The 27,803-nt window shown below is 43.5% G+C and overlaps 1 protein-coding gene across 3 annotated transcripts; it reads left to right on the top strand.

Annotated features, from left to right (window-relative positions):
* The first annotated feature begins 517 nt into the window (after positions 1-517).
* Positions 518-25,051, top strand: LOC112260338 (protein phosphatase 1L). Of its 3 annotated transcripts, XM_042328631.1 has the most exons (5): positions 16,897-17,005; positions 17,964-18,153; positions 18,449-18,623; positions 20,088-20,249; positions 23,372-25,051. In XM_042328631.1, exons 3-5 carry the CDS (start codon positions 18,587-18,589, stop codon positions 23,722-23,724), a joined length of 552 nt encoding a protein of 183 aa, XP_042184565.1. In that variant the 5' UTR covers positions 16,897-17,005; positions 17,964-18,153; positions 18,449-18,586; the 3' UTR covers positions 23,725-25,051. The 3 variants fall into 3 exon arrangements, with proteins under 3 accessions (XP_024291136.1, XP_042184565.1, XP_024291137.1); XM_024435368.2 differs by lacking the exons at positions 16,897-17,005; positions 17,964-18,153 and adding an exon at positions 518-1,414; XM_024435369.2 differs by lacking the exon at positions 16,897-17,005 and having other exon boundaries at positions 17,338-18,153.
* The last annotated feature ends 2,752 nt before the right edge of the window (positions 25,052-27,803 follow it).

Here is a 27,803-nt window from a genome sequence, read left to right as displayed (position 1 = left end):
CTAGTATTATATGGATGTATACACTAGTGAAACACCGGCGTTACAGTCGAAAAGCAGTTTAGAGGGACAATTTGTATTTCACCTCAATAAGAGACAAAGGGAAATTTGTTTCAGCCACCAGAGGGCTACAAGACAACATTACTTGTGGTACTGTTTAAGGTTAGTGTTCAGTGGTCACTAAGCCTTTCCCCGACAGCCACCAATGTGCATCCCAACACCAACACACCTGATACCCAAGTGTAATAAGTTGAATAGCCCTAAGATTTCAATAAAAACATTTAATGATAATACAACTCTACAGTTAATTACATTTTAGTAAGCAGACCGGACTGAAATGTGTCATATTCCTCAAGAAAACTAAATAAGCCTACTGGAATAAAATGAAAGCTATATTTAAGAAATAATGAATAATAAGGCTATTCCCTCACTTGCTGCAAGTGTTGTGATGATCCATCAGGACGTTCTGCCGCAGCTGCGCACGCTGTCATCCCAGACTAGAGTTGAAAACTGAGGGAGGGGGGGAAGGGGGGGTGTTGTTGATGCGGATGAGTAGAAGCTGAATAGGAGCATTTCCCACACGAGAAACGGGGTAAAGGCAAAAAGAGACCACCAAACCCCTACGTCGCCCCCGGTGACAACTCCTCACATTCCGCTGGGTCTTCGCCCGTTATTCGCGAAGCCTGCAATGGGCTACAGACGAAAGCGGCTTCATAACGGGTTTTTTTGTCGGCAGATCCTCTTGCAGCAGCTGTCCTTCCGAGAGCCAAGAGGACAGTCTCGCGTGTATATTTCAAGACAGCGGGCCTAGATTCTCCTTCGCTCTTCACTTCATTGTGGCTATATTCGGCTGAGTAAATCCTGGGAATACATTGACCATTTAAATCCAATTAGATATATTTATAGCAGTTCTGACATCAGCCATTTATATGGTGGACGTTTTTTATTGTCCCATTGAACGGATATAATGGAGTGAATTGCACGAGGGGAGCGAGAGTCAGTAGTTTTCTTGCGTGTGATGATAGGAGACACAATGACGCTGTTGTCTCTTTTGGGTCGGATCATGCGTTATTTCCTCCTGAGGCCAGAGACATTGTTTCTGCTATGCATTAGCTTGGCCTTATGGAGTTACTTCTTCCACACGGACGAGGTGAAGACCATCGTCAAGTCTAGCCGGGATGCGGTGAAGATGGTGAAGGGGAAAGTGGCGGAGATAATGCAGAACGACAGGTTGGGGGGCCTGAGCGTCCTAGACGCGGAGTTCTCCAAAACCTGGGAGTTCAAAAATAACAATGTAGCTGTGTACTCCATTCAGGGGCGGCGTGACCACATGGAGGACCGCTTCGAGGTGCTCACGGACATCACCAACAAGAGTCATCCGTCTATATTCGGGATATTTGACGGTCACGGTGGTGAGGTATGTATCAAAGGTGTGGGTGTCTTTCAAAAACACAGCCTAAAATAGGCCTGAACGGTCAGCATCATTATCATCATTTTCCTCGGAGTTGGCCATTTTAGGGAATGGGAATTTTAATCTAGATTGGCAATCCGCGCCCTCAAATCAATTTAAGAGTATATGCATTGATTTTATTCGATCTCAATTGATCTCAAAACCAACATGGCTAAACGTGAAAAACCCTGTTAATTCCTCATTGATTTATTTAATTCATACTAACTTCCATAAATATTTGTCCAGTGGAGTATTTGCATATGATCTCAGTGGTCATTGTGCCATAGTATGTATTAGAGATAAGAAACCTCAAAATACTCCGTTTAATTAACCGCAAAATACTCTGTTTAATTAAGAAGACACATTTAAAAAAAATAATCCCCTCAAGGGTGAGGGAGACATGACATGTACTACTCTGATTTAGCCACTTTCTCCTGTATTCCTGACCATGGGTTGGTTCTACAAAATGTATCCCCCATATGTATTCCTCTGGCAGATAAACATGCCCATTGTAAACAATTCAGAGTGAAATATAGATCTAACCCTTGGATTTCTTCTGAGCTATCTGAGCGTATTCAAATGAGAAATCAGGCCTGGGCCAAATCAAGTTAACTGGCACTCTTTCAGACAATTGAGAAACAGATGTACTCAATTAATAAAGCTAAATCAAGCTACTTTTTAAGCGCTATCTTTGACTCTGCTGGTGATCCTTCAAAAATTTGGAAAACAGTAAAGGCACTGAAGCGTACACATTCCTCTTCTTCCCTGCCTCAGCAAGAATGGGATAAGTGATGCTTTTAATCATCATTTTATCTCGGCAGGCTTTTTATTTGAGCGAAACGGTGGTTTAATTGACCCTGGTCAGTCATTCGACTGCTCTTCCCTCTGCCAGCCTCTAGCTGACTCGACGGTTAACCAGTCAGCTTCTAGTGAATCTTTGTTTTCATTTCAACAATTTACTATCTGTGATGGGCTAGATGCCTTGCTTAAGATGCAAAAAAAGGGTCTTCCCAAAACTGTTACCACAAAGTTGGAAGCACAGAATCCTCTAGAATGTCATTGTATGCTGTAGCGTTACGATTTCCCTTCACTGGAACTAAGGGGCCTAGCCCGAACCATTGAAAACAGCAGCAGACCATTATTCCTCCTCCACCAACCTTTACAGTTGGCATTATGTATTGGGACAGGTAGTGTTCTCCTGGCATTCACCAAACCCAGATTAGTCCGTCGGACTGCCAGATGGTGAGCGATTCATCACTCCAGAGAACGCGTTTCCACTGCTCCAGTCCAATGGTAGCGAGCTTTACACCACTCCAGCTGACACTTGGCATTGCACATGGTGATTGTGTGCGGCTGCTCAGGCATGGAAACCGATTTCATGAAGCTCCTGACTAACAGTTCTTGTGCTGACAGATAATTTGTATGCGCTTCATCACTCGCCGGTCCCGTTCTGTGAGGTTGTGTGGCCAACCACACAGTGAGCCGTTGTTTCTCCTAGATGTTTCCACTTCACAACAACAGCACTTACAGTTGACCAGGGCAGCTCTAGCAGGACAGAAATGTGATGAACTGACTTGTTGGAAAGGTGACATCCTATGACGGTGCCACGTTGAAAGTCACTGAACTCTTCAGTAAGGCCATTCTACTGCCAATGTTTGTCTATGGAGATTGCATGGCGGTGCGCTCGATTTTATACACCTGTCAGCAACGGATGTGGCTGAAATAGCCAAATCCACGTATTTGGTGTCCACATACTTTTGTATATACTGTGTATTGTAGTTAAAAAGCTGAGAATAAAAATGTTACTTTTCTAAATTAATAGGTCCTGCCTTTCACAAAATAGTAGAAAGCAGATCATTCAGTCGACGTTCCTATTGGTCCCAGACTATGGCGACATCATCAATATGAGCCCAGCAGCCACTTCATTAAAGCCGTTAGATGCAGTTTGTCGTAACGCACTGCGCTTTATTACAGGCAACAGTTTTAGTTACTCATCACTGCATTCTCTACCAGAAAGTTGGTTTTCCATCTTTTATGTCACGCACAGGTTGATATATTGCTACGTTTTCATTTATAAAGCCCTTTTATTAAAAGTCCCACTGTGCCGATCATCTTTACTAAACTTTAGACATTCGAGTTACCATACCTGGTCTCAGGGATGGTTAACTCTTTACCTTTCTTGCATCTTATTTGTGAAACGACCTTCAAAATGTTCTTACATTTGATTTTCTGGTGCCTCTCGGGCAATTCAGGACCTTATTAATGATGAATGTGTTTGTTTTTTATGACCGTCTTTTCCTCTCTTTCTGCTTGCATTTTGTATTCACATTTTGACGTGTGTACTTTCTGCCATTTGAAGTCATTCAGGGCTCCTCTGTAAAAGAGACCTTGGTCTCAGTAGGACTCCCTGATAAAATAAAGTGACTAAATAAAACAGATATCTATGGTCATTAAAGCGTTCTCATTTGGATTTGGAGTGAGAGAGGTCCAAACAAAACATGTTCCCAGCTTTCAGGATACATCAAACTAAAATCACTTCAAACAGAGAATAGTCTGGGGACATGCTAACCATGACCAGAATAGGAGTGAAGTTGAGTAGGCGGCATCTGAATCCTCTGCAATGCAATTGGTCATACAGTTTCCACTGGCCTATTCAGTGTTTAGTAGGCCCTGTGTGTGCAGCCTACCAGTACCTTTTGATGGAACTAGGATCACCCCTGTTGTGCACCTTTTTTGTTTTTCTTGTGATGTCATCAGCACAAATACATGGGAGTTGAATTGCGTATGCGTACAGAGAGGCTGCCTTTGAGGCTTTGTGTGTCACACACATGGGTGTGAACCTTTTTCCCCCCTTTTTCTGTCAAGGGTCAGTGAATTCCCAAAGGAGCCTCCAGACCACATGTCTGGTGAACCATCTGCCACTCCGGTGTCCTCAGTGAGCCTGGAGGCGGGATTCTCTTTCGCACAGACACTATTACACGCTATTACAAAGCTATTACACACTATTACAAAGATATTATATACTATTACAAAGCTATTACAAAACAATTACACACTATTTCAAAGACATTACAGAAAGGCCATATCTCTGTCCAGTGTCTGTGTTCTTTTGCCCATCTTAATCTTTTCTTTTTATTGGCTAGTCTGAGATATGGCTTTTTCTTTGCAACTCTGCCTAGAAGGTCAGCATCCCGGAGTCGCCTCTTCACTGTTGACGTTGAGACTGGAATTTTTCGGGTACTATTTAATGAAGCTGCCAGTTGAGGACTTGTGAGGCGTCTGTTTCTCAAACTAGACACTCAAATGTACTTGTCCTCTTGCTCAGTTGTGCTCCGGGGCCTCCCACTCCTCTTTCTATTCAGGTTAGAGCCAGTTTGCGCTGTTCTGTGAAGGGAGTAGTACACAGTGTTGCACTTCTCTCGCAAGAAGCACTGCTGACTGGTGTAACAACAGAAATCTTACAAAGTCAAGATAGCTCATGGAAGACCTCCTTATAAGGTTCTAGAAACACAGAGTCAAGGAGAGTAGACGGTCTTTCGCTTCCACATTTCTCTCCTATCAAGAAGCCGCTTGGTTTGATGAACCTCATGTTTGTGCTCCTCTGCTCAGACCTTTTAGTCAGATTTAAAGAAACAGAAGCTCCTCATTCAAGTATGTTGTAGTCTTTGGGTTGAGAGACTGGACCCCTTGCATTATCTCGCAATTCTTCTTTGAAAAACGCCTCTGCAGCTCAGCTGTGAGACTGTCTCTTTCTGACCTGCAAGCCACTTGAGATGAACGTACGAGCCAGATACAAACTTATAAAGCTTCTGCAGGAGAGTAAAAAAAGTTAACTGCCTCGGGCACTGATTTTACAGCATCGACAAGAACCAAATTCAAACCATGTGCATTACAGTGCACATAAAATGCAAATGTTTTTAATCCTTGCAGACACATCAGAATGCTTTTCGCTCGTGACGGATGCACCGTCATAGTCTTGCCCCACAAGATCATTTCTGCAGTCCAGACCATGTTTTTCAAGGCAATCAATGATCATTTTTGTGAGACCTGCTGCTTCTAAGCTTTCAGCGGACTGAAAGTGTAAAAATCTTTTGTGGACGGCCCCGTTGTAATAGTACCTCACAACTAAAGACATTTTTTCTTTAAATCTTTTGGATTCATCTGCAATTACACTGAAAACATCACCTTTTTTTAAAACTTATCTTATTACTTCACTTTGTACCATCTCAGCTCAGCCCTCAACAACTTCCTTCTGGATTTGGTGACTTGTGGACTTGCCACAGGCATTCATCTTCTTCTCTATGAGATGGGTCATGCTTGCCATTTCTTCTAAGATATTGTCCCCAAAAAATGATCCTTGTCGTGAGAGTCATCAGACTCTGGATGACCTCTCTGCACTATATTTTGAGTGGCAGTTAATAGGAGCAATGTAAGTACAGTAAGTACAGTTTTCCTCCACTTTCTTTTTCCGGTCATTTATGACATCTAACATTGACGAGTTGCTGTCAATAGCACTTTTTTCTGCTGATTCCAAGCATACATAGCATTGATATGATGCTCTGCCTTCGAATGGTGCTTAAACCCAGAATCTTTAAACAGCGCCTTTTTCCCAGTTACAAAACCCTGACTGTGTGTGAAGGCAGATTCAGGTGTATTGGGCAGAGAAAAATGCCTACAGGTGAAACAGTAAGTCGAATCTTGACTTAGAGAATATTCAAACTATGAATTGTCCTTATACCAGGAGCTGTTGAAAGCCCTTTTTCTAGTACCATGCTGAGTTCTGGGAAATGTTTTCAAACACGGCTGGTACAGCACCCTCTTGTCTGGATCTTGTAATGTCTGAAATACACGTTAAATAATGTGTCATATCTCTATGGAAATGTGTAATTAAGGGATCCACAAGATTAGATACTAACAGCTTCTAACTAAAATGTGTAGTTTAAAGTATAGGTCTGGCCTTCCATTGGGTCCTTTAGAAACAGAACTCTGATATCTCTCCCTCATTTTCATGTTTATTTGACCCTATGCAAAAAATATGGTTACATCGAAGCATCCAATTACCCACATTCTAGTCCAATCTCAATCTTAATTACAAATCCCCATTATCATAACTGTACCTTAAAACTGTTTAACTGTACCTTAAGTTACTAGTTAGATCATGGCTATCCCAACTCTGCAGTAAGTAACTTAGCTAGCTATAATTTCTTACACCTTTACGATAGCAAACAGGCTATCTGCAAATTGTGGTAGTCTTTTGAGTAACGTTAACAGATTGATAGTAACAATTGTTCGCTTTGAGTTCAAGTACGAAAATCTAACTGAGGTAATGGATTTCAAGTTGCTGAATGTTAACTTGCCGAACACTGACAGCTGCAGCCTACTAGTTACCCCACATTAGCTAACTGTAACTTACGACACTGCACTGTATATGCGTGTATTACTAGCACAGATGTAAACAAAATGATAGGCTAAATTGTTAACTGATCTCTCTTATCTGATTAACTGTCTGTTAATGGAGCCTAAGGTCTAACGTTAACTTACACAGCGACTCAACTTTCGTCAAAGTTGTTCAGGAAACATAAACCTGATGCCAAACCTTAACTTACTTCAAATATGATGCTTTTGCCAATCGCGAAAAGAGCTTGTGGAGCTGTGGAAATATTCTCTCTTCTTCTGTATGTTCTTCTTCTTCTTCTGTATCTCGCAACCAACGTTAATATTCTCTCTTCCTCATTCTCGATTTTAAAAATGCGCCGCCGAACGTCATGCTTCTTTCAACAAGAGGTGAAATGAGATGTCAATCAGCATCAAACTGCCAGTAGCGAATTACATTTTGGGGTGGCACCCTGGGTGGCCAATCAGATGTCAGGGGTGTCCAATGCCACCCGGACACCCCTCTGGCTCCGCCACTGTGCACCGGGGCCTCCCACTCTTCTTTGTATTCTAGTTAGAGGAAGTTTGCCATTTACAACATTAACAATGTCTACACTGTATTTCTGATGAATTTGATGTTATTTTAATGCCCCCAAAATGCTTTTCTTTCACAAACAAGAACATTTCAAATCAAATCAAATGTATTTGTCACATACACATGGTTAGCAGATGTTAATGCGAGTGTAGCGAAATGCTTGTGCTTCTAGTTCCGACAATGCAGTAATAACCAACGAGTAATCTAACTAACAATTCCAAAACTACTACCTTATACACACAAGTGTAAAGGGATAAAGAATATGTACATAAATATATATGAATGAGTGATGGTACAGAGCGGCATAGGCAAGATGCAGTAGATGGTATCGAGTACAGTATATACATATGAGATGAGTAATGTAGGGTATGTAAACAAAGTGGCATAGTTTAAAGTGGCTAGTGATACATGTATTTCAAAGTGACCACAAACTTTTGAACGGTAGTGTACATATGAGATGGGTAACGTAAGATATGTAAACATTATCAAAGTGGCATTATTTAAAGTGACTTGTGATCCATTTATTAAAATGGCCAATGATTTGAGTCTGTATGTAGGCAGCAGCTGTGTTAGTGATGGTTGTTTAGCAGTCTGATGGCTTTGAGATAGAAGCTATTTTTCAGTCTCTCGGTCCCAACTTTGATGCACCTGTACTGACCTCGCCTTCTGGATGGTAGCGGGGTGAACAGGCAGCTGCTCGGTTGGTTGTTGTCCTTGATGATCTTTTTGGCCTTCCTGTGACATCGGGTGCTGTAGGTGTCCTGGAGGGCAGGTAGTTTGCCCCCAGTGATGCGTTGTGCAGACCGCACCACCCTCTGGAGAGCCTTGCGGTTGTGGGCGGTGCAGTTGCCGTACCAGACGGTGATACAGCATGACAGGATGCCCTCAATTGTGCATCTGTAAAAGTTTGTGAGGGTTTTAGGTGACAAGCCAAATTTCTTCAGCCTCCTGAGGTAGAAGAGGTGCTGTTGCGCCTTCTTCACCACACTGTCTGTGTGGGTGGACCGTTTCAGTTTGTCCGTGATGTGTACGCCGAAGAACTTAACTTTCCACCTTCTCCACTACTGTCCCGTCGATGTGGATAGGGGGGTGCTCCCTCTGCTGTTTCCTGAAGTCCACGATCATCTCCTTTGTTTTGTTGACCTTGAGTGAGAGGTTGTTTTCCTGACACCACACTCCAAGTGCCCTCACCTCCTCCCTGTAGGCTGTCTCGTCATAATCAAGCCCACTACTGTTGTGTTGTCTGCAAACTTGATGAATGAGTTGGAGGTATGCATGGCCACGCAATCATGTGGGAACAGGGAGTACAGGAGGGGGCTGAGCACACACCCTTGTGGGGCCTCAGTGTTGAGGATCGGTGAAGTGGAGATGTAGTTTCCTGTCTTCACCACCTGGGGGCGGCCCGTCAAAGTCCAGGACCCAATTGCACAGGGCGGGGTTGAGACCCAGGGCCTCAAGCTTAATGATGAGCTTTGAGGGTACTATGGTGTTGAATGCTGAACTATAGTCAATAAACAGCATTCTTACATATCTATTCCTCTTGTCCAGATGAGATAGATGGGGCAGTGTGATGGCGATTGCGTCGTCTGTGGACACGTTAGGGCGGTATGCAAACTGAAGTGGGTCTAGGGTGGCAGGTAAGGTGGAGGTGATATGATCCTTGACTAGTCTCTCAAAGCACTTCATGATGACAGAAGTGAGTGCTACAGGGAGATAGTGATTTAGTTCAGTTATCTTTTCCTTCATGGGTACAGGAACAATGGTGGCCATCTTGAAGCATGTGGGGACAGCAGACTGGGATAGGGAGCGGCTATTACACAAACTATTACACGTGCATTTTAGAAGTCACAAATGCCACTTTAGTTTACTCATTAAGTATGGTGACTGTGTCTATCTTCGCAAATGGAAATACTAAAGGATTTATGTTGATGGGAAAAAAGTATGTTCTATCTAGGCCATTTACTTCTTAGGAGTTTGTCCACCATGCATGTATTGTAAGATGAGACCCACATTAGACCTTATATTGACTACAGAAGAGAGGTATTCAACTCTGCCATTTTGAGATTCATGTGGTAGTCGTTAATCCTCTCTACTTTTTATCTTATGGTAATGCTCATCTCCTGCAGCCTAATAATTTAGTCCACAAACTGTTGGCATCATCTTCAGGCAGATTTTACTGTGTTCTCTATGTTATTGGCTTTTTCTTATGTTAAAATGTTTTTTTTGTGTGTGTGTGTGTGTGTTGTATTACCAGTCTTATATGTACACTGAAAACGAAAGCCAGTTCAACCTACATCAGCTTTCAACCATTAGTAGTACTATGTCAGTCATGCTATTCCTTATCTAAATAGGTTGGCAAGATCCTGTTAATATAAGGGCCTTAAGGCTTTGAATAGAGTTGTTGTTGTTGATGTTGTGTCGTGAAGGCTGGATGGAGTCTGATTGGGCGGGCTGTTTACATATCTATCTGGACCTTTCTGCCTATTCCTGTCCGGTCCCCCATCCCTCTGTGGGCCAATTACCACCCCTGCTGTGTGTGTGTGTGTTTGTGTGTTTTCTGTGGTCATGGTGACAGAGTGACATGCATTAGCTATTACTCTGCAGGCTGGGTTACTTTGACCTTGTTCTCAGTGGGATTTTTGCCAGAAACACACAAATCAGAGTCCACACACACACACACACACACACACACACACACACACACACGCGCGCACAAACTTAACACATAACAAATTCCAGAACTGCAAATGTTAAATCTGTCCCAATATAAAATAAATAAATAATGAACCGACGATCGCCATGCACCTCTGATGCTATCAAAAGCAGACAACGTGGTTCATTGTATACACACCATGTTCATTGATTTGCATCAGTGTGTCAATGTACCGACTCCAACTTCCCTGCCTGGTTTGGCTTACTAGAGACAGTTAGGTGGAAACATGGAAAGACGCCACGCTGTAACCATAAAGGCGCCAGGTTCCCCTAGATGGCTGTGAAATGACCCTCCATGCCTGTGACCTGCTGGTAGTTGGTGAACGTGATTTAGGCCTCCTTGATCATGTGAGGGAAATGTTTTGTTGTATGTATCAAATCAATGCTACTTCATAATCACTCATTAGATGGGTTCGTGCAGGTGACTGACTGATCGCTTATGGAGGCATCCTCACTATCACTGATTCTCAGCTTGGCAGTCGACCAGAATATTGCTATGGGAACAACCGAGGTGTCTCAGTTTCAAGGTCTCAACTTGGAGAGAGAGAGAACCTCGTTAGGTATTGGCCAGTCACATGTGCGAGCCACCGGTAGTGATGAATTAGTTATGCTAAATCATGCAAATATAACTTGTCTGTGTATAGCTGTATATAAGACAGCAGCTGGGACCGCCCCAACAGAGCTTCTGATAGACCTGTAGGCTGTGCAGAGTTTGTTGTAACCTCTCCAGCTTGCTGATAATAAAAAGTGATTCATTTTAAGATCGGCTTCAGGTGTCCCTTGTGTTGAATTTCCACCACAATCTGTTGGCAGAAGTCTCTTGGTAGTTCCCATCCATCTTTTACATTTGGAGTGGAACTCTTTGTGTCTCGCCTGTCTCTCTGTCACAAAAAGGACCTGGCCAACTCCCGTACCAAACATTCACCTGCCTCTTTCTTCGGATACTCTGGTGACATGAAGCGAACAAACCGAACCGTAGTTCTTTCACCATTTTAGAGGCTGGAGCTTGGTGCACCAGCATCTGAGAGTGGAAGGCGGCTCTGTTGACCCAATGCTTAGGTACACTGTGCCCAGGCTGGCCACATAGACAATAAACATGGCTGTCAGTAGCTGGGCAGAGTGGTCCTGCAGCAGGACCAAGGAGTTGAGCCCAGATTACCACAGGAGAGATTTGTCAATGTCTACATGAGGCAGGTCCCCTTTACAGTAGGTACACTGTTCACAGGCTGGCCACGTAGGCAATAAACCTGGCTGTCAACAGCAGGACCAAGGAGTTGCAAATAGTCCGGGTAGCCATTTGATTACCTGCTCAGGAGTCTTATGGCTTGGGGGTAAAAGCTTTTTGGCCTTTTGGCCCTAGACTTGGTGCTCCGGTACCGCTTGCCATGCGGTAGCAGAGAGAACAGTCTATGACTGGGGTGGTTGGGGTCTTTGACCATTTTTAGGGCCGTCCTCTGACACCGCCTGGTGTAGAGGTCCTGGATGGCAGGCAGTTTAGCCCCAGTGATGTACTGGGCCGTATGCACTACCCTCTGTGGTGCCTTGTGGTCGGAGGCTGAGCAGTTGCCGTACCAGGCAGTGATGCAACCAGTCAGGATGCTCTCATTGTTGCAGCTGTAGAACCTTTTGAGGATCTGAGGACCCATGCCAAATCTTTTCAGTCTCCTGAGGGGAAATTGTTCTTGTCGTGCCCTCTTCACGACTGTCTTGGTGTGTTTGGACCATTCTAGTTTGTTGGTGATGGGGACACCAAGGAACTTGAAGCTCTCAACCTGCTCCACTACAGCCACGTAAATGAGAATGGGGGCGTGCTCGGGCCTCCTTTTCCTGTAGTCCACAATCATCGACTTTGTCTTGATTACGTTGAGGGATAGGTTGTTATTCTGGCACCACCCAGCCAGGTCTCTGACGACCTCCCTATAGGCTGTCTCGTCACTGTCAGTGATCAGGCATACCACGGTTGTGTCGTCTGCAAACTTAATGATGGTGTTGGAGTCGTGCCTGGCCATGCAGTCGTCGGTGAACAGGGAGTACAGGAGGGGACTGAGCACGCACCCCTGAGGGGCTCCAGTGTTGAGGATCAGCGTGGAAAATGTGTTGCTACCTACCCTCACCACCTGGGGGAGGCCCGTCAGGAAGTCCAGGATTCAGTTGCAGAGGGAGTTGTTTAGTCCCAGGATCCTGAGCTTAGTGATGAGCTTTGAGAGCACTATGGTGTTGAACGCTGAGCTGTAATCAATGAATAGCATTCCCACGTAGGTGTTCCTTTTGTCCAGGTGGGAAAGGGCAGTGTGAAGTGCAATAGAGATTGCATCATCTGTGGACCTGTTTAGGCGGTATGCAAATTGGAGTGGGTCTAGGGTTTCTGGGATAATGGTGTTAATGTGAGCCATTACAAGCCTTACAGAGGACTTCATGGATACGGACGTGAGTATTATGGGTCTGTAGTCATTTAGGCAGGTTACCTTAGTGCTCTTGGGCACAGGGACTATGGTGGTCTGCTTGAAGCATGTTGGTATTACAGACTCAAATCAAGGACATGTTGAAAATGTCAGTAAAGACACCTGCCAGTTGGACAGCACATGCCCGGAGCACATGTCCTGGTAATCCACCTGGCCCAGCGGCCTTGTGAATGTTGACATGTTTAAAGATCTTACTCACGTCGGCTACGGGGAGCGTGATCACATAGTCGTCCGGAACAGCTGATGCTCTCATATGCATGCCTCAGTGTTGCTTGCCTCGAAGCGAGCATAGAAGTGATTTAGCTTGTCTGGTAGGCTTGTGTCACTGGGCAGCTTGCAGCTGTGCTTCCCTTTTTAGTCTGTAATAGTTTGCAGGCCCTGCCACATCCGGGGTGGGCTACAAGACCATCACCAAGCAGCTTGGTGAGAAGGTGACAACAGTTGGTGCGATTATTCGCAAATGGAAGAAACACAAAAGAACTGTCAGTCTCCCTAGGCCTGGGGCTCCATGCAAGATCTCACCTTGTGGAGTTGCAATGATCATGAGAACGGTGAGGAATCAGCCCAGAACTACACGGGAGGATCTTGTCAATGATCTCAAGGCAGCTGGGACCATAGTCACCAAGAAAACAATTGGTAACACACTACGCTGTGAAGGACTGAAATCCTGCAGCGCCCGCAAGGTCCCCCCTGCTCAAGAAAGCACATATACATGCCCGTCTGAAGTTTGCCAATGAACATCTGAATGATTCAGAGGACAACTGGGTGAAAGTGTTGTGGTCAGATGAGACCAAAATTGAGCTCTTTGGCATCAACTCAACTCACCGTGTTTGGAGGAGGAGGAATGCTGCCTATGACCCCAAGAACACCATCCACACCGTCAAACATGGAGGTGGAAACATTATGCTTTGGGAGTGTTTTCCTGCAAAGGGGACAGGACAACTTCACCGCATCAAAGGGACAATGGACGGGGCCATGTACCGTCAAATCTTGGGTGAGAACCTCCTTCCCTCAGCCAGTGCATTGACAATTGGTCGTGGATGGGTATTCCAGCATGACAATGACCCAAAACACACGGCCAAGGCAACAAAGGAGTGGCTCAAGAAGAAGCACATTAAGGTCCTGGAGTGGCCTAGCCAGTCTCCAGACCTTAATCCCATAGAAAATCTGTGGAGGGAGCTGAAGGTTCGAGTTGCCAAACGTCAGCCTCAAAACCTTAATGACTTGCAAAGATCTGCAAAGAGAAGTGGGACAAAATCCCTTCTGAGTTGTGTGCAAACCTGGTGGCCAACTACAAGAAACGTCTGACCTCTGTGATTGCCAACAAGGGTTTTGCTACCAAGTACTAAGTCATGTTTTGCAGAGGGGTCAAATACTTATTTCCTTCATTAAAATGCAAATCAATTTATAAAATTTTTGACATGCGCTTTTTCTGGATTTTTTTGTTGTTATTCTGTCTCTCACTATTCAAATAAACCTACAATTAAAACTATAGACTGATAATTTCTTTGTCAGTGGGCAAACGTACAAAATCAGCAGGGGATCAAATACTTTTCCCCCTCACTGTACTCCTCAATGCCATCGAAAGAATCCTGAAACATATTCCAGTCTGTGCTAGCAAAACAGTCCTGTAGTTTAGCATCTGCTTCATCTGACCACTTTTTTATAGACCGAGTCACTGGTGCTTCCTGCTTTCATTTTTTGCTTGAAAGCAGGAATCAAGGGGATATAATTATGGTCAGATTTGCCGAATGGAGGGCAAGGGAGAGCTTTCTACGCATCTCTGTGCATGGAGTGAAGGTGATCTCTATTTTTTTTCCCTCTGGTTGTGCATTTAACATGCTGATAGAAATTAGGTAAAACTGATTTAAGTTCCCCTGCATTAACTTCCCCGGCCAGAAGGAGCGCCACCTCTGGGGGAGTGGTTCCTGTTTGCTTATTTCCTTATACAGCTGACTTAGTGTGGTCTTAGTGCCAGCGTCCGTCTGTGGTGGTAAATACACAGCCTCTGGAAAAAATAGATGAAAACTCTCTTGGAAAATAGTGTGGTCTACAGCTTATTATCAGCTACTCTACTTCAGGCGAGCAAAATCTAGAGACTTCCTTAGAATTTGTGCACCAGCTGTTGTTTAGAAATATACACAGACCCCCCCATCTTACCGGAGTGTGCTGTTCTTGCTAGCCGGTACAGCTTATATCCCGCTAGCGGAATGTTTTCTATGTCGTAATTCAGCCACGATTCGGTGAAACATAAGATACAGTTTTTGATGTCCCGTTGGTAGGATATTCGTGATCGTACCTCGTCTAATGTATTGTCCTATGAATGTACATTGGCAAGTAATATTGATGGTAAGGGCTGATTTCCCACTCGCCGTCGGCGGATCCTTACGAGGCACCCAGCGCCGTGTCCTCTATACAGGCGTCTCTTTCTCCTGCCAATGACAGGGATTTTGGCCTTGTCGGGTGTCTGAAGTACATCCTGGGCGTCCTGCTTGGTGACAAAAACAATCTTTGTCTAATCCGAGGTGAATGATCATTGTCCTGATATCCAGAAGTTTGTTTTGCCATAAGATACGGTGGCAGAAACATTATGTACAAAATAAGTTACAAATAACGCAAAAAAAACACATAATAGCACAATTGGTTAGTAACATGGCTGCCATTTCTTCCGGGCGCCATCTTCAATTAAGAGAAGGTTGCACAACATCCTTACTAGTGCCAGAGACACGTCCAAGAGAAGCACACGCAGTAGATTATAGACCACTGAGGGAATGAGTTATAAGAATATGCATATAGGAATGTGTTGTGGAACTTTTTTGTCAGAAGGGGCCGTGTGTTGAATTAAGTTATCCGGAGCTGAGCTCTTTTGGCAAGCATATGGTGAGAGTAACAAAGGAGGTGTGTTAGTTTGAGAAAGCATGTGTATGTTTGCATGCACCAAACCCAACAGACTCAGACGGCTAAATGTTCACCTTTTCAGTACGACCCATAAGTTACCCAAGTCTCCGGAATGAAGAAAAATCTTCCACTCCTCCGCCTTCCAGTTGCAGGAGGTGTTTGTGTTCAAGGGCTTTTCTCCAAATAATTTTCTGCAAGTTGGTAAATATAAATGTTTGCTTGTCCCCCAATATCAAATGGAGAGAAATGTCTCCAAAACAAATATCTGTGTATAGAAAAGCCTGTTCCTAACTGAGCAGTGTGTCCTTAAACTGCAAATATGTTGCATATTCTCAACTCTTTCTTTTTTCAATCATTTAGCAGTCCTTATTTTGACCAAAAAGGTCAAAGGTCAATAAAGTACCAGGAGCCTATCTCCTGTTTCTCTAATGTGAGACAACTTGATGTACAAGTTCACCCCCCTGGACAGGATGCCAGTCTATCACAGGACCTTACCTCCAATCTCTCTCCTCAATGCTGAGTGCCTAGCAGAGACTCATTGGGTCCCATTTTTTTAAACTTTAGAATGATACAGCCGGAGCTCGAACTCTCAACCTTCCAATCTCAGGCCAGACACTTTTAACTAACAAGGCCATTACAAGTTAATATTCTTAATTTTATTTTGGTTCAAACTGACAGTTGAGTTTACGGGGGAACTTCTCTCTGAAAGGTTATTACCAAATAAAATTGAGTCTACAGCCATGAAGACTGCATTGACTTTTACATGGCTCAGTCGTTTGGGCTCTTGGATGGGCAACTACATTCACTGTTCACTATTCAATGCTCCCTTTGTACACTTAGAGAGAGAGAGAGAGAGACTAATGAAGAGTTGGTTGTTTTGATCATTTATTTATACCATTTCACTTCATCATTACACCCCCACCCCCTCCTCTCTCAAATGAATCTGCTCCTACAATTATCACTATGGGTGAAATGAGTTTGTTCGGTAATATATCATCTGCCTCGGTTAATTGGATGCCTTGATTACAGGACTGATGAAAACACAACTGTTGATTGCAAAGTGTAATGAATATGCAAACGACATGAGCGCTGGAGCCTCAAGTTTGAGAGAGTTTTGAACGGTTCTCTACTGAAATATTTCTGAACGTCTAGCTGCTGCATTAGTGTTCAGTGAACATGATCTGAGGAGAAAGTAGGGGGCATGGGAAATAAGGAAAGGGCTTGAAAAAAGAGAGCAGGAAGGAGGGAGGAATGGCGATGAAGAGAGGTTGTTGAATAATTAAGCACAGAACACCTGTTGAACCATCCTTCATTTTCTCTTTCACCTCCCAGACAAAAAAATAACCACTAAGATACTGAATACCATCCTCTTAATGTCAATCCAACTAATATCACATTTTTACTTGTAGTGAAACAAAGAGGATTCACTGTGCTTACTGGAGTAAGGTAGCTTTGGCGGATAGGAGCGTTGGGCTTGTAACCGGAAAGGTTGCTGGATCGAATCCCTGAGCTGACAAGGTAAAAATCCCAGCCCGCCACAGCGCCCTTAACCACTGCGCCACCCGGGAGGCCCTTGAGCTGCTTTTGAAAGCAAAAGTCGAATTGAAAACATTATTGGCATTGTTGAATTCGATTTTCATAATGACAAGCAAGGACGGATGTTTTGGTTAGCTAAACTAGCAAGTCTGGTTGTTTGGCTACCACGGCAACGACTGTAGCTATCTAGTAAACTTGCTAGCTACTTCAGTGGATGTTGAACACATTTCTACCGGCAAATGTGTTACATTATAGCCATGGTATAAAAATGATAATGAACTGGCGCTCTATGCGTTCTCTGGAAAATAATGCAACTCCGTGGAAAGTCAGTTCCACTCTGCTAGCGCGTCGTGGAACACACCTTCCACGTCGTTCATTATTTTCCATAGAACGCATAGCCTCTCGTTGATTATCCCTTACACAACTAATTCCTGAACAGCCAGGCATGATTCATTGAAATTAGCAACTCAATCAAGTGTGCGTTTGGGCGTGCATATTAAAATATCTTACAAATAGCCTCCATTCACTCAGTGCTTTATGTAAACACATTAATTATGTGTAGACATACTGCCATATACATTGAAACCATTTCTACACTGTATATAAAAAATGTGCTTGGTCAAATATAACTTCTATGGTCCTGTGCTATGTATAGCTTTTTGTTTAGATATGCTCTTACTGGGTCTTACTGTAAATAATGAATAGGCTCCCTCTAGTCTTTATGAATATTTCTGGTAGCTCCTAGAAAGCATGGGTATCTTTAAGTGTCATGTCGTGCCTTTGGTGTGTATAAAAAGTGTTTTCAACTTGTATTTTGGGGTCAAGTCCATTTCAATGTATTTCAATTTGAAGAACTTGTTTTGACTATCAATTTAAATTGAACCATGATATAAATGGACATTTTGAAACTAAACATCTGATACTTTGTTTACCTTGGCAGCTACCTCCCGAGTGGCGCAGCGGTCTAAGGCTCTGCATCTCGGTGCTAGATGTGTCACTACAGACCCTGGTTCGATTCCAGGTTGTATCACAACCAGCCGTGATTGGGAGTCCCATAGGGAGGCGCACAATTGTCCCAGCGATGTACGGATTAGGGTTTGGCCGCCGTTGACTTGCCTAGTTAAATAAAGGTTAAGTATAAAATAAAATCTCCTGTCTGTGCTCTTGTAAAAGATGGGCACATAGACACTCTGTCTCAAGGCTACCATTAATTTACTCAGAACACTGCTGAGTATAGATAATAATCATGTACGTCTTTCAAACATAAAGTTGAGTCTGGATGAATTTGGCTATAAGAAAAAAAGCTAACATTCTGTACATGGCACGGTGTTGTATCAACAAATCGTTGGAATGTCGACCAGTCAAATAACTGAAATTCAACCAAATAAGGGAAATTCTCTCTCTCTCCTCCCTTCTCTCTCTCAGGCTGCAGCTGACTTTGTGAAGGCCCACTTGCCAGAGTCTCTGAGGCAGCAGCTGCTGTCCTATGACAGGGAGAAGAGGGAGGGCGTTCTCTCCTACCACAGCATCCTGGAGCAGCGCATCCTGGCTGTGGACCGAGACATGGTGGACAAGCTCTCCGCCAATCATGACGAAGCAGGTGAGGGACTGTTTTGCCAATAATTAATAAGATTACATGTACAAGGGGAACCTGATCCTAGATCAGCACTCCTACTCTGAGACGTTTTGTGAATACGAGCCCAGGTGTCACACATTAAAAAGGTGGCAACAATGGGGGAGGGGATAAGACAGTAGGTCAGATAGTTATCTTCAGTAGGAAACGAACATATGTGTTCTTATTGGACAAGTTAAGGTAGTGCCTCCCTGTTTCACTCTGTTTTCCACCTATTGAACATAACCCAGGTTGTAAAACATCCTAATGACGTTCTGCTTAGAGAAAACAGAAAGACAAGGAACACTTTTTTATAAATGTAAAGCACTTTTATATATGTTTTGCAGATTTTGTCTATGAAGAAGAAAAGCCGTACACCTCAAATGTAGTATTATTTGTTATGGTCGACGGTGAAATGTCTCCATGTAGAAGAGCTTTTGAAGGTCAAGACATAAAGTCGGTGTCGCATCCCTTTGTTGCCCTGGGAGATTTATTGTCAGCCCTGAGAAATGGATTAGATGCCTGTACTGGAAACAGTACCTTATAAATCAATTCCAATGGAAGTGGAGGACATGGGCAGAATGAAAAGATAAACCTTTGTCAGATAAGTTATTAGGGCCAGGAATAGCATTCACTCCCGTTACTCGGATGCTTTCATTGTTATGATATACACTGAGTGTACAAAACATTGGGAACAATTTCCTAATATTGAGTTGCACCCCTCCTTTGCCCTCAGAACAGCCTCAATTCATCAGGGCATGGACTCTAAAAGGTATCGAAAGCATTCCACAGGGAAGCTGGCCCATGTTGACTCCAATGCTTCCCACAGTCTTGTCAAGTTGGCTGGATGTCCTTTTGGGTGGTGGACCATTCTTGATACACACGGGAAACTGAAAAACCCAGCAGCGTTGCAGTTCTTGACACACTCCAAGCGGTGCGCCTGGCACCTACTGTCTTGCCCATTCACTCTCTGAATGGCGCGCAGACACAATCCATGTCTTAATTGTCTCAAAGCTTAAAAATCCCCTTTTAACCTGTCTACTCCCCTTCATTCTACACTGATTTGAAGTGGATTTAACAAGTGACATCAATAAGGGATCAGAGCTTTCACCTGGATTCACCTGGTCAGTCTGTGTCATGGAAAGAGCAGGTGTTCTTAATGTTTTGTACACTCAGTGTAAATACACTATGGCGTTCAGTATTGCGCTTGATTAGTAGACTAGGATACACATATTGTATTCTGAGAATGAGAAACACAGGTGAAAAATGTATTCAAGTAAACTTAAAGGGATATGACATACAAAAAAATTAAGTTCGTCAAATGTTTTCATTACTTCACAGTAGTCTAATATCAAAATAGAGCCACGTCCCAGGCCATCGGTTGTATAGATCTAACTATGGTTTTGGAATGTAATGTCCCTTTCAAAAATAAACAATTTCTCTCACTCTTAGGCACTACATGTCTGGTGGCCCTGCTATCAGACCGGGAGCTAACGGTGGCCAACGTTGGGGACTCGCGGGGCGTGCTGTGTGACAAGGATGGGAATGCGGTGGCCCTGTCACATGACCACAAGCCCTACCAGCTCAAAGAGCGCAAGAGGATCAAGAGGGCAGGTGAGCGGAGCGCTGCATGGATCAAAAGGACCACAACGTTATGGGGACGTTGTGGAGACGTTTGTGTCTAACCAAGCTAAACTGTAACTACAGAGTTAAGTCACGCTAAATTTCACAGGGCTGTTTTAGAACGGAACAAAAAAGCATTTTGAATGGAAAAAAATCTCAATTGAAAATGCTTCTCAGTCCAGCACCAGGCTTAAAGGTCCCGTGCTGTCAAAATGATGTTTTGTTCTGTGTTTCCAAACCTCTCTGCCAATAACATCTACTTTTCCCCTCCCAAGTCAGACCACTCCCAGACAGTCCTAACAAAATTCTTGTTTCAGAAATAGTGTTTTGCTAAAAAGCTATTTTTCTTTCTTTTTGACCATTTTAATGGAATGTACTTAATTTTTACCCAGAAAGGATTTCATATTGATAATAAAAATCTGCCGCATTGGGCCTTCAAACTGTCCAGGAAACAAACTGTCACAGAAACAAAACACACATACATTTCCTTGGCTGTGGCAGGCAGTGTATAATTATCCTCATAAAATGTTTCCCACATTTCAGCAGATCACAATGGCATGCTAGGATGAATCACTAGGATGAATCAGTGTCAAATGGAGAGACTAAGAATTGCAGCCTTGAGTCGCCACCTGTTGACCCTCTTTGGAAATGCAAACAGTGATGTCTTATCAAATCAAATCAAATTGTGTTGGTCACATACACATATTTAGATGTTATTGTGGGTGTAGCAAAATGCTTGTGTTCCTAGCTCCAACAGTGCAGCAGTATCTAACAATTCACAACAATACACACAAATCTAAAAGTCAAATAATGGAATTAAGAAATACAAATATTAGATCGAGCAATGTCGCAGTGGCATTGACTAAAATGCAGTAGAATAGAAAACAGTATATACATATGAGAAAACTAAAGCAGTATGTAAACATTATTAAAGTGACCAGTGATTCCATTTCTATGTACATAGGGCAGCAGCCTCTAAGGTGCAGTGTTGCGTAACCAGGCAGAAGCCGGCAAGTGATGGTTATTTAACTGTCTGATGGCCTTGAGATAGAAGCAGTTTTTCAGTCTCTCGGTCCCAGCTTTGATGCACAGGTACTGACCTCACCTTCTGGATGATAGTGGGGTGAACAGGCCGTGGCTCGGGTTGTTGATGTCCTTGATGATGGCCTCCCCGTGACATTGGGTGCTGTAGGTGTCCTGGAGAGTAGGTAGTTTACCCTCGGTGATGCGTTGGGCAGACCGCACCAACCTCTGGAGAGCCCTGTGGTTGTGGGCAGTGCAGTTGCTGTACCAAGTGGTGATACAGCCCGACAGGATGCTCTCAATTTTGCATCCGTAAAAGTTTGTGGGGGTTTTAGAGGCCAAGCCCCTAACATTTCTTCAGCCTCCTGAGGTTGAAGAGGCGCTGTTGCACCTTCTTCACCACACTGTCTGTGTGGGAGGACCATTTCAGATCAGATCGTCAGTGATGTGTACGCCGAGGAGCTTGAAGCTTTCCACCTTCACTGCGGTCCCGTCAATCTGGATAGGGGGGGGTGCTCCCTCAGCTGTTTCCTGAAGTCCACGATCAGCTCCTTCATTTTGTTGACATTGAGTGAGAGGTTATTTTCCTGGCACCACTCTCCCAGGGCTCTCACCTCCTCCCTGTACGCTGTCTCGTCATTGTTGGTAATCAGGTCTACTACTGTTGTGTCTTCTGCAAACTTGATGATTGAGTTGGAGGCATAAGTGGCCATGCAGTCATGGGTGAACAGGGAGTACAGGAGGGGGCTGAGCACGCACCCTTGTGGGGCCCCTGTGTTGAGGATCGGCAAAGTGGAGGTGTTGTTTCTACCTTCAACACCTGGGGGTGGCCCGCCAGGAAGTCCAGCTTAATGATGAGCTTGGAGGGTACTATGGTGTTGAATGCTGAGCTCTAGTCAATGAACAGCATTCTTACATAGGTATTCCTCTTCTCCAGATGGGATAGGGCAGTATGCAGTGCGATGGCGATTGCATCGTCTGTCGATCTATTGGGGCGGTAAGCAAATCGAAGTGGGTCTAAGGTGACAGGTAAGGTGGAGGTGATATGATCCTTGACTAGCCTCTCAAAGCACTTCATGATGACAGAAGTGAGTGCTACAGGGAGATAGTGATTTAGTTCAGTTGCCTTCTTGGGTACAGGAACAATGGTGGACATCTTGAAGCAAGTGGGGACAGCAGACTGGGATAGGGATAGATTGAATATGTCCGTAAACACACCAGCCAGCTGTTCTGCGCATGTCCTGAGGACATGGCTAGAGATGCCGTCTGGGCCGGCAGCCTTGCTAGGGTTATTAGCTCTGACAAATGATAGGAAGCACTAATATATCCTGTGCTGGATTTGGTCAGTGGTGGAAAAAGTACCCAATTGTCATACTTGAGTAAAAGTGTAATAGAAAATTACTCAAGTAAAAGTGAAAGTTACTCAGTAAAATACTACTTGAGTAAAAGTCTAAAAGTATTTGGTTTTAAATATACGTAAGTTTCACAAGTGGATTGAATTCCTAAAATATACCTAAGTATCAAAGTAAAAGTATAAATCATTTCAAATTCCTTATATTAACCAAAGCAGGTGTCAGCATTTTCAGACATCATTTACAAACTATGCATTTGTTTTTAGTGATTCCGCCAGAACATAGGCAGTAGGCAGTAGAACACCATGTGTTCTCTTGATAAGTGTGGGAATTTCACGATTTTCCTTTTCTGCTCAGCATTCAAAATGTAACAAGTACTTTGGGTTGTCAGGGAAAATGTATGGAGTAAAAAATACATCATTTTAGGAATGTAGTGAAGTAAAAGTTGAAAAAAAAATCTGTAAAGTAAAGCACAGATACCCAGAAAAACTACTTAAGTAAAAATACTTGAAAGTACTACTTAAGTACTTTACGCCACTGGATATGGTAAATATAATATTTATAGATATATAGATATTGTGTACTTTGACTAGGATACAGACATTTCTATGCTCAGTCTGCACTTTTTTCTGTGTTGTTTTCTGTGTACACAATGAATGACCAATGTCTCAGTGTGGAATAATAAAGTTACAGGTAGTTTAATTCAATTACATTGCACTTCCATTCCTTCACCACCAGGGGGCTTCATAAGCTTCAACGGTTCATGGCGAGTCCAGGGCATCCTGGCCATGTCTCGATCGCTGGGCGACTACCCCCTGAAGAACCTCAACGTGGTCATCCCGGATCCTGACGTGTTGACCTTTGACCTAGACAAGCTGCAGCCCGAGTTCATGATCCTGGCGTCGGACGGCCTGTGGGACGCCTTCAGCAACGAGGAGGCGGTGCGCTTTGTGCGCGAGCGCCTGGACGAGCCGCACTACGGTGCCAAGAGCATTGTGCTGCAGTCCTTTTACCGCGGCTGCCCAGACAACATCACTGTCATGGTGGTCAAGTTCAAGAGTGGTCCTGTGGGGAGCAGGGCTGGGGAGTAGAGGTGGTGATAAGGTCACAATGTCATGATAGGGTCATCATTATTGTTAGATTGTCTCTTCTCCCTTGTTGATAGTGTAGCAAGCTATCAACCTGGGGAGGATTGGGAACTGTTGCAACCTGGATAACTGGAATTCTCTTTGACACGCACGTACCCCTACACCCAAAACTATTTGTTTTCATTTCTGACCATAACTTTTGGAAAGATACACATTTTTGTTTGATATATGGATTTTACTCTGAAGCTGGAGTGCTAGATCGCCCTGACACACACACCTCCGTCTCACACGTTGGCATTCAGCATGAACACTAATCTCATCCATTCAACCTTTACTGACACACAACTGAAGATCACCCCTTCTGCATCAATGAGAAGATGACTCTGACTCAACCAGCACTGCATACTGTGATCTACTGTTCTCTACCAACAAACAACAGCAGTCAAAGGACTGACAATGTCCTGAAGAGAAAAAAAAGAAAAAAATGTACCTTTTGGGACTGTTATTGTTGTGGAATGATAAGCCCTTATATCAGCCCATAAAAATGCTGTAAGTTCCTTGGTCGTATACAGGATCAAACCCTGACTTAGCTCCAGCCATTGCCTTTTTTTTGTTAACACAGTCTTAACCAGGCTGATGTATAGTTACTCTATTATGGTACTGGACCTGTATAGGATATTTGTTTAGCCTATCCATGTTTGGGAAAGATCTGTGAATGTTAGCACACAGGTGTTGGTGTGTCCGTCGGAATCGACTGATTCAAAGGCTACACAGCTGAGACAGGAAGGCTAATTGCCAGTAATATGCAATATGATTGGAGTGAATACTGATGTGTCAATAAGGCCAGGATCATGTTAGAGACCAAGGATGTCCAACTTTGCTCCGGAAGTAGCAGCAGTGTGTGCAGGGTTTCATTCCAGCCCAGCACACCTGATTCAAGGAGTTTTAAGTAATAAAGACTGCACACACGGGTTATCCAGGAACAGTTGGCCACCCTTGTGTTAGTTTTACTACTGTACTACTGTATTGAATACTAAAATTACTACTGTATTTCATAGGTACATTTTATGCTTGAAATTGTGGCAAGCCTTTTATAATTTAACAATGTACCTTATTTGCCTTATTTGTTGTTTCCGTTTTAATATTATTGCCAAAACAAAACATATACAGCTGTTTATTGTTGACCTTTACACACGCATAAGTCGATGATGTAACAACAAGCGTCGCTTGTAGACAGCTCACCAACAAGTCACTCGTATACTCTGCCAAACACAAAATGTACGACTTTGCTGAATACAGTCTGTCAGTATTAAAATTCAATGCTACCTTGTGAAATGTTTTTGTTGTCCTTACTTTTGCCAATTTGAAAGAGAACATGCAGAGAGTTAGCTGCAACTGCCCTCTCAGATATAACATGGTCAATTACTTATAAAATATGTATATTGGGTCCAATCACAATGGAGGCCTATTTTAATTGTATAATAGAGCAAAAATAATAAGTAATTGAAATCCCATTTTGGTTCCCAAAATTGTTATAGTTCCGTACCCCTTCAAACATTCAACCTCCAGCTGCGTACCCCCTCTAGAACCAGGGTCAGCACACTCTCAAATGTTTTTTTTTTTTCCATCATTGTAAGCCTGCCACACACACACTATACGATACATTTATTAAACATAAGAATGAGTGTCAGTTTTTGTCACAACCCGGCTCATGGGAAATGACAAAGAGCTCTCTTATAGGAATAGGGCACAAATAATAATATAATAATAATCATTTTGCTCTTTATTTAACATTCTTACATATAAAACCTTATTTGTTAATCGAAAATTGTGAATAACTCACCCCAGGTTTAAGAGAAGGGTGTGCTTGAAAGGATGCACATACCTCTGCAATGTTGGGTTGTATTGAACAGAGTCTCAGTCTTACATCATTTTCCACACACAGTCTGCCTGTATTTAGATTTCATGCTAGTGAGGGCCGAGAATCCACTCTCACATAGGTGCGTGGCTGCAAAGGGCATCAGTGTCTTAATAGCACGATTTGCCAAGGCAGGATACTCTGAGCGCAGCCCAATCCAGAAATCTGGCATTGGCTTCTGATTAAATTAAATTTTCACAGAACCGCTTGTTGCAATTTCGATGAGGCTCTCATGATTCAGATATCGGTAAGTGGACAGGAGGCCGGGCATGAAAAGGATAACGAATCCAGTTGTTTGTGTCGTCCGTTTTGGGACAAACCTGCGTAATTGCGCACCCAGCTCACTCAGGTGCTTCGCTATATCACATTTGACATTGTCCGTAAGCTTGAGTTCATTTGCACACAAAAAAATCATACAATGATGGAAAGACCGTCAGTGTGTTGTCCTGCAGACAGAGAAGAGCTCCAACTTCTTAATCATAGCCTCAATTTTGTCCCTCACATTGAATATAGTTGCGGAGTCCCTGTAATTGTCACGTTCGTTATAAGGATCGGACCAACGCGCAGCGTGGTATACGTACATTCTTATATATTAAAAGAATGAACACTGAACAAAATAACAAAACGAACCGTTTTATTTATTTATTTTATTTCACCTTTATTTAACCAGGTAGGCAAGTTGAGAACAAGTTCTCATTTACAATTGCGACCTGGCCAAGATAAAGCAAAGCAGTTCGACAGATACAACGACACAGAGTTACACATGAAGTAAAACAAACATACAGTCAATAATACAGTATAAACAAGTCTATATATGATGTGAGCAAATGAGGTGAGATAAGGGAGGTAAAGGCAAAAGAAGGCCATGGTGGCAAAGTAAATACAATATAGCAAGTAAAACACTGGAATGGTAGATTTGCAGTGGAAGAATGTGCAAAGTAGAAATAAAAATAATGGGGTGCAAAGGAGCAAAATTAATTAATTAATTAAATACAGTAGGGAAAGAGGTAGTTGTTTGGGCTAAATTATAGGTGGGCAATGTACAGGTGCATTAATCTGTGAGCTGCTCTGACAGTTGGTGCTTAAAGCTAGTGAGGGAGATAAGTGTTTCCAGTTTCAGAGATTTTTGTAGTTCGTTCCAGTCATTGGCAGCAGAGAACTGGAAGGAGAGGCGGCCAAAGAAAGAATTGGTTTTGGGGGTGACTAGAGAGATATACCTGCTGGAGCGTGTGCTACAGGTGGGAGATGCTATGGTGACCAGCGAGCTGAGATAAGGGGGGACTTTACCTAGCAGGGTCTTGTAGATGACATGGAGCCAGTGGGTTTGGCGACGAGTATGAAGCGAGGGCCAGCCAACGAGAGTGTACAGGTCGCAATGGTGAGTAGTATATGGGGCTTTGGTGACAAAACGGATTGCACTGTGATAGACTGCATCCAATTTGTTGAGTAGGATATTGGAGGCTATTTTGTAAATGACATCGCCAAAGTCGAGGATTGGTAGGATGGTCAGTTTTACAAGGGTATGTTTGGCAGCATGAGTGAAGGATGCTTTGTTGCAAAATAGGAAGCCAATTCTAGATTTAACTTTGGATTGGAGATGTTTGATATGGGTCTGGAAGGAGAGTTTACAGTCTAACCAGACACCTAAGTATTTGTAGTTGTCCACGTATTCTAAGTCAGAGCCGTCCAGAGTAGTGATGTTGGACAGGCGGGCAGGTGCAGGTAGCGATCGGTTGAAGAGCATGCATTTAGTTTTACTTTTATTTAAGAGCAATTGGAGGCCACGGAAGGAGAGTTGTATGGCATTGAAGCTTGCCTGGAGGGTTCTTAACACAGTGTCCAAAAAAGGGCCAGAAGTATACAGAATGGTGTCGTCTGCGTAGAGGTGGATCAGAGACTCACAAGCAGCAAGAGCGACCTCATTGATGTATACAGAGAAGAGAGTCGGTCCAAGAATTGAACCCTGTGGCACCCCCATAGAGACTGCCAGAGGTCCGGACAGCAGACCCTCCGATTTGACACACTGAACTCTATCAGAGAAGTAGTTGGTGAACCAGGCGACGCAATCATTTGAGAAGCCAAGGCTGTCGAGTCTGCCGATGAGGATGTGGTGATTGACAGAGTCGAAAGCCTTGGCCAGATCAATGAATACCGCTGCACAGTA

This window comes from Oncorhynchus tshawytscha, linkage group LG10, assembly GCF_018296145.1.
Source record: "Oncorhynchus tshawytscha isolate Ot180627B linkage group LG10, Otsh_v2.0, whole genome shotgun sequence".
NCBI classification, from domain to species: domain Eukaryota; kingdom Metazoa; phylum Chordata; class Actinopteri; order Salmoniformes; family Salmonidae; genus Oncorhynchus; species Oncorhynchus tshawytscha.
This window is presented reverse-complemented; position numbering and strand designations above follow the sequence as displayed.

Coding starts and splice junctions, on each gene's coding strand:
- LOC112260338 (XM_024435368.2), top strand. CDS start 1,016: ATGATAGGAGACACAATGACGCTGTTGTCTCTTTTGGGTCGGATCATG. Junction 18,624..20,087: donor CGCCAATCATGACGAAGCAG/GTGAGGGACTGT, acceptor TCTCACTCTTAG/GCACTACATGTCTGGTGGCC. Junction 20,250..23,371: donor CAAGAGGATCAAGAGGGCAG/GTGAGCGGAGCG, acceptor CTTCACCACCAG/GGGGCTTCATAAGCTTCAAC.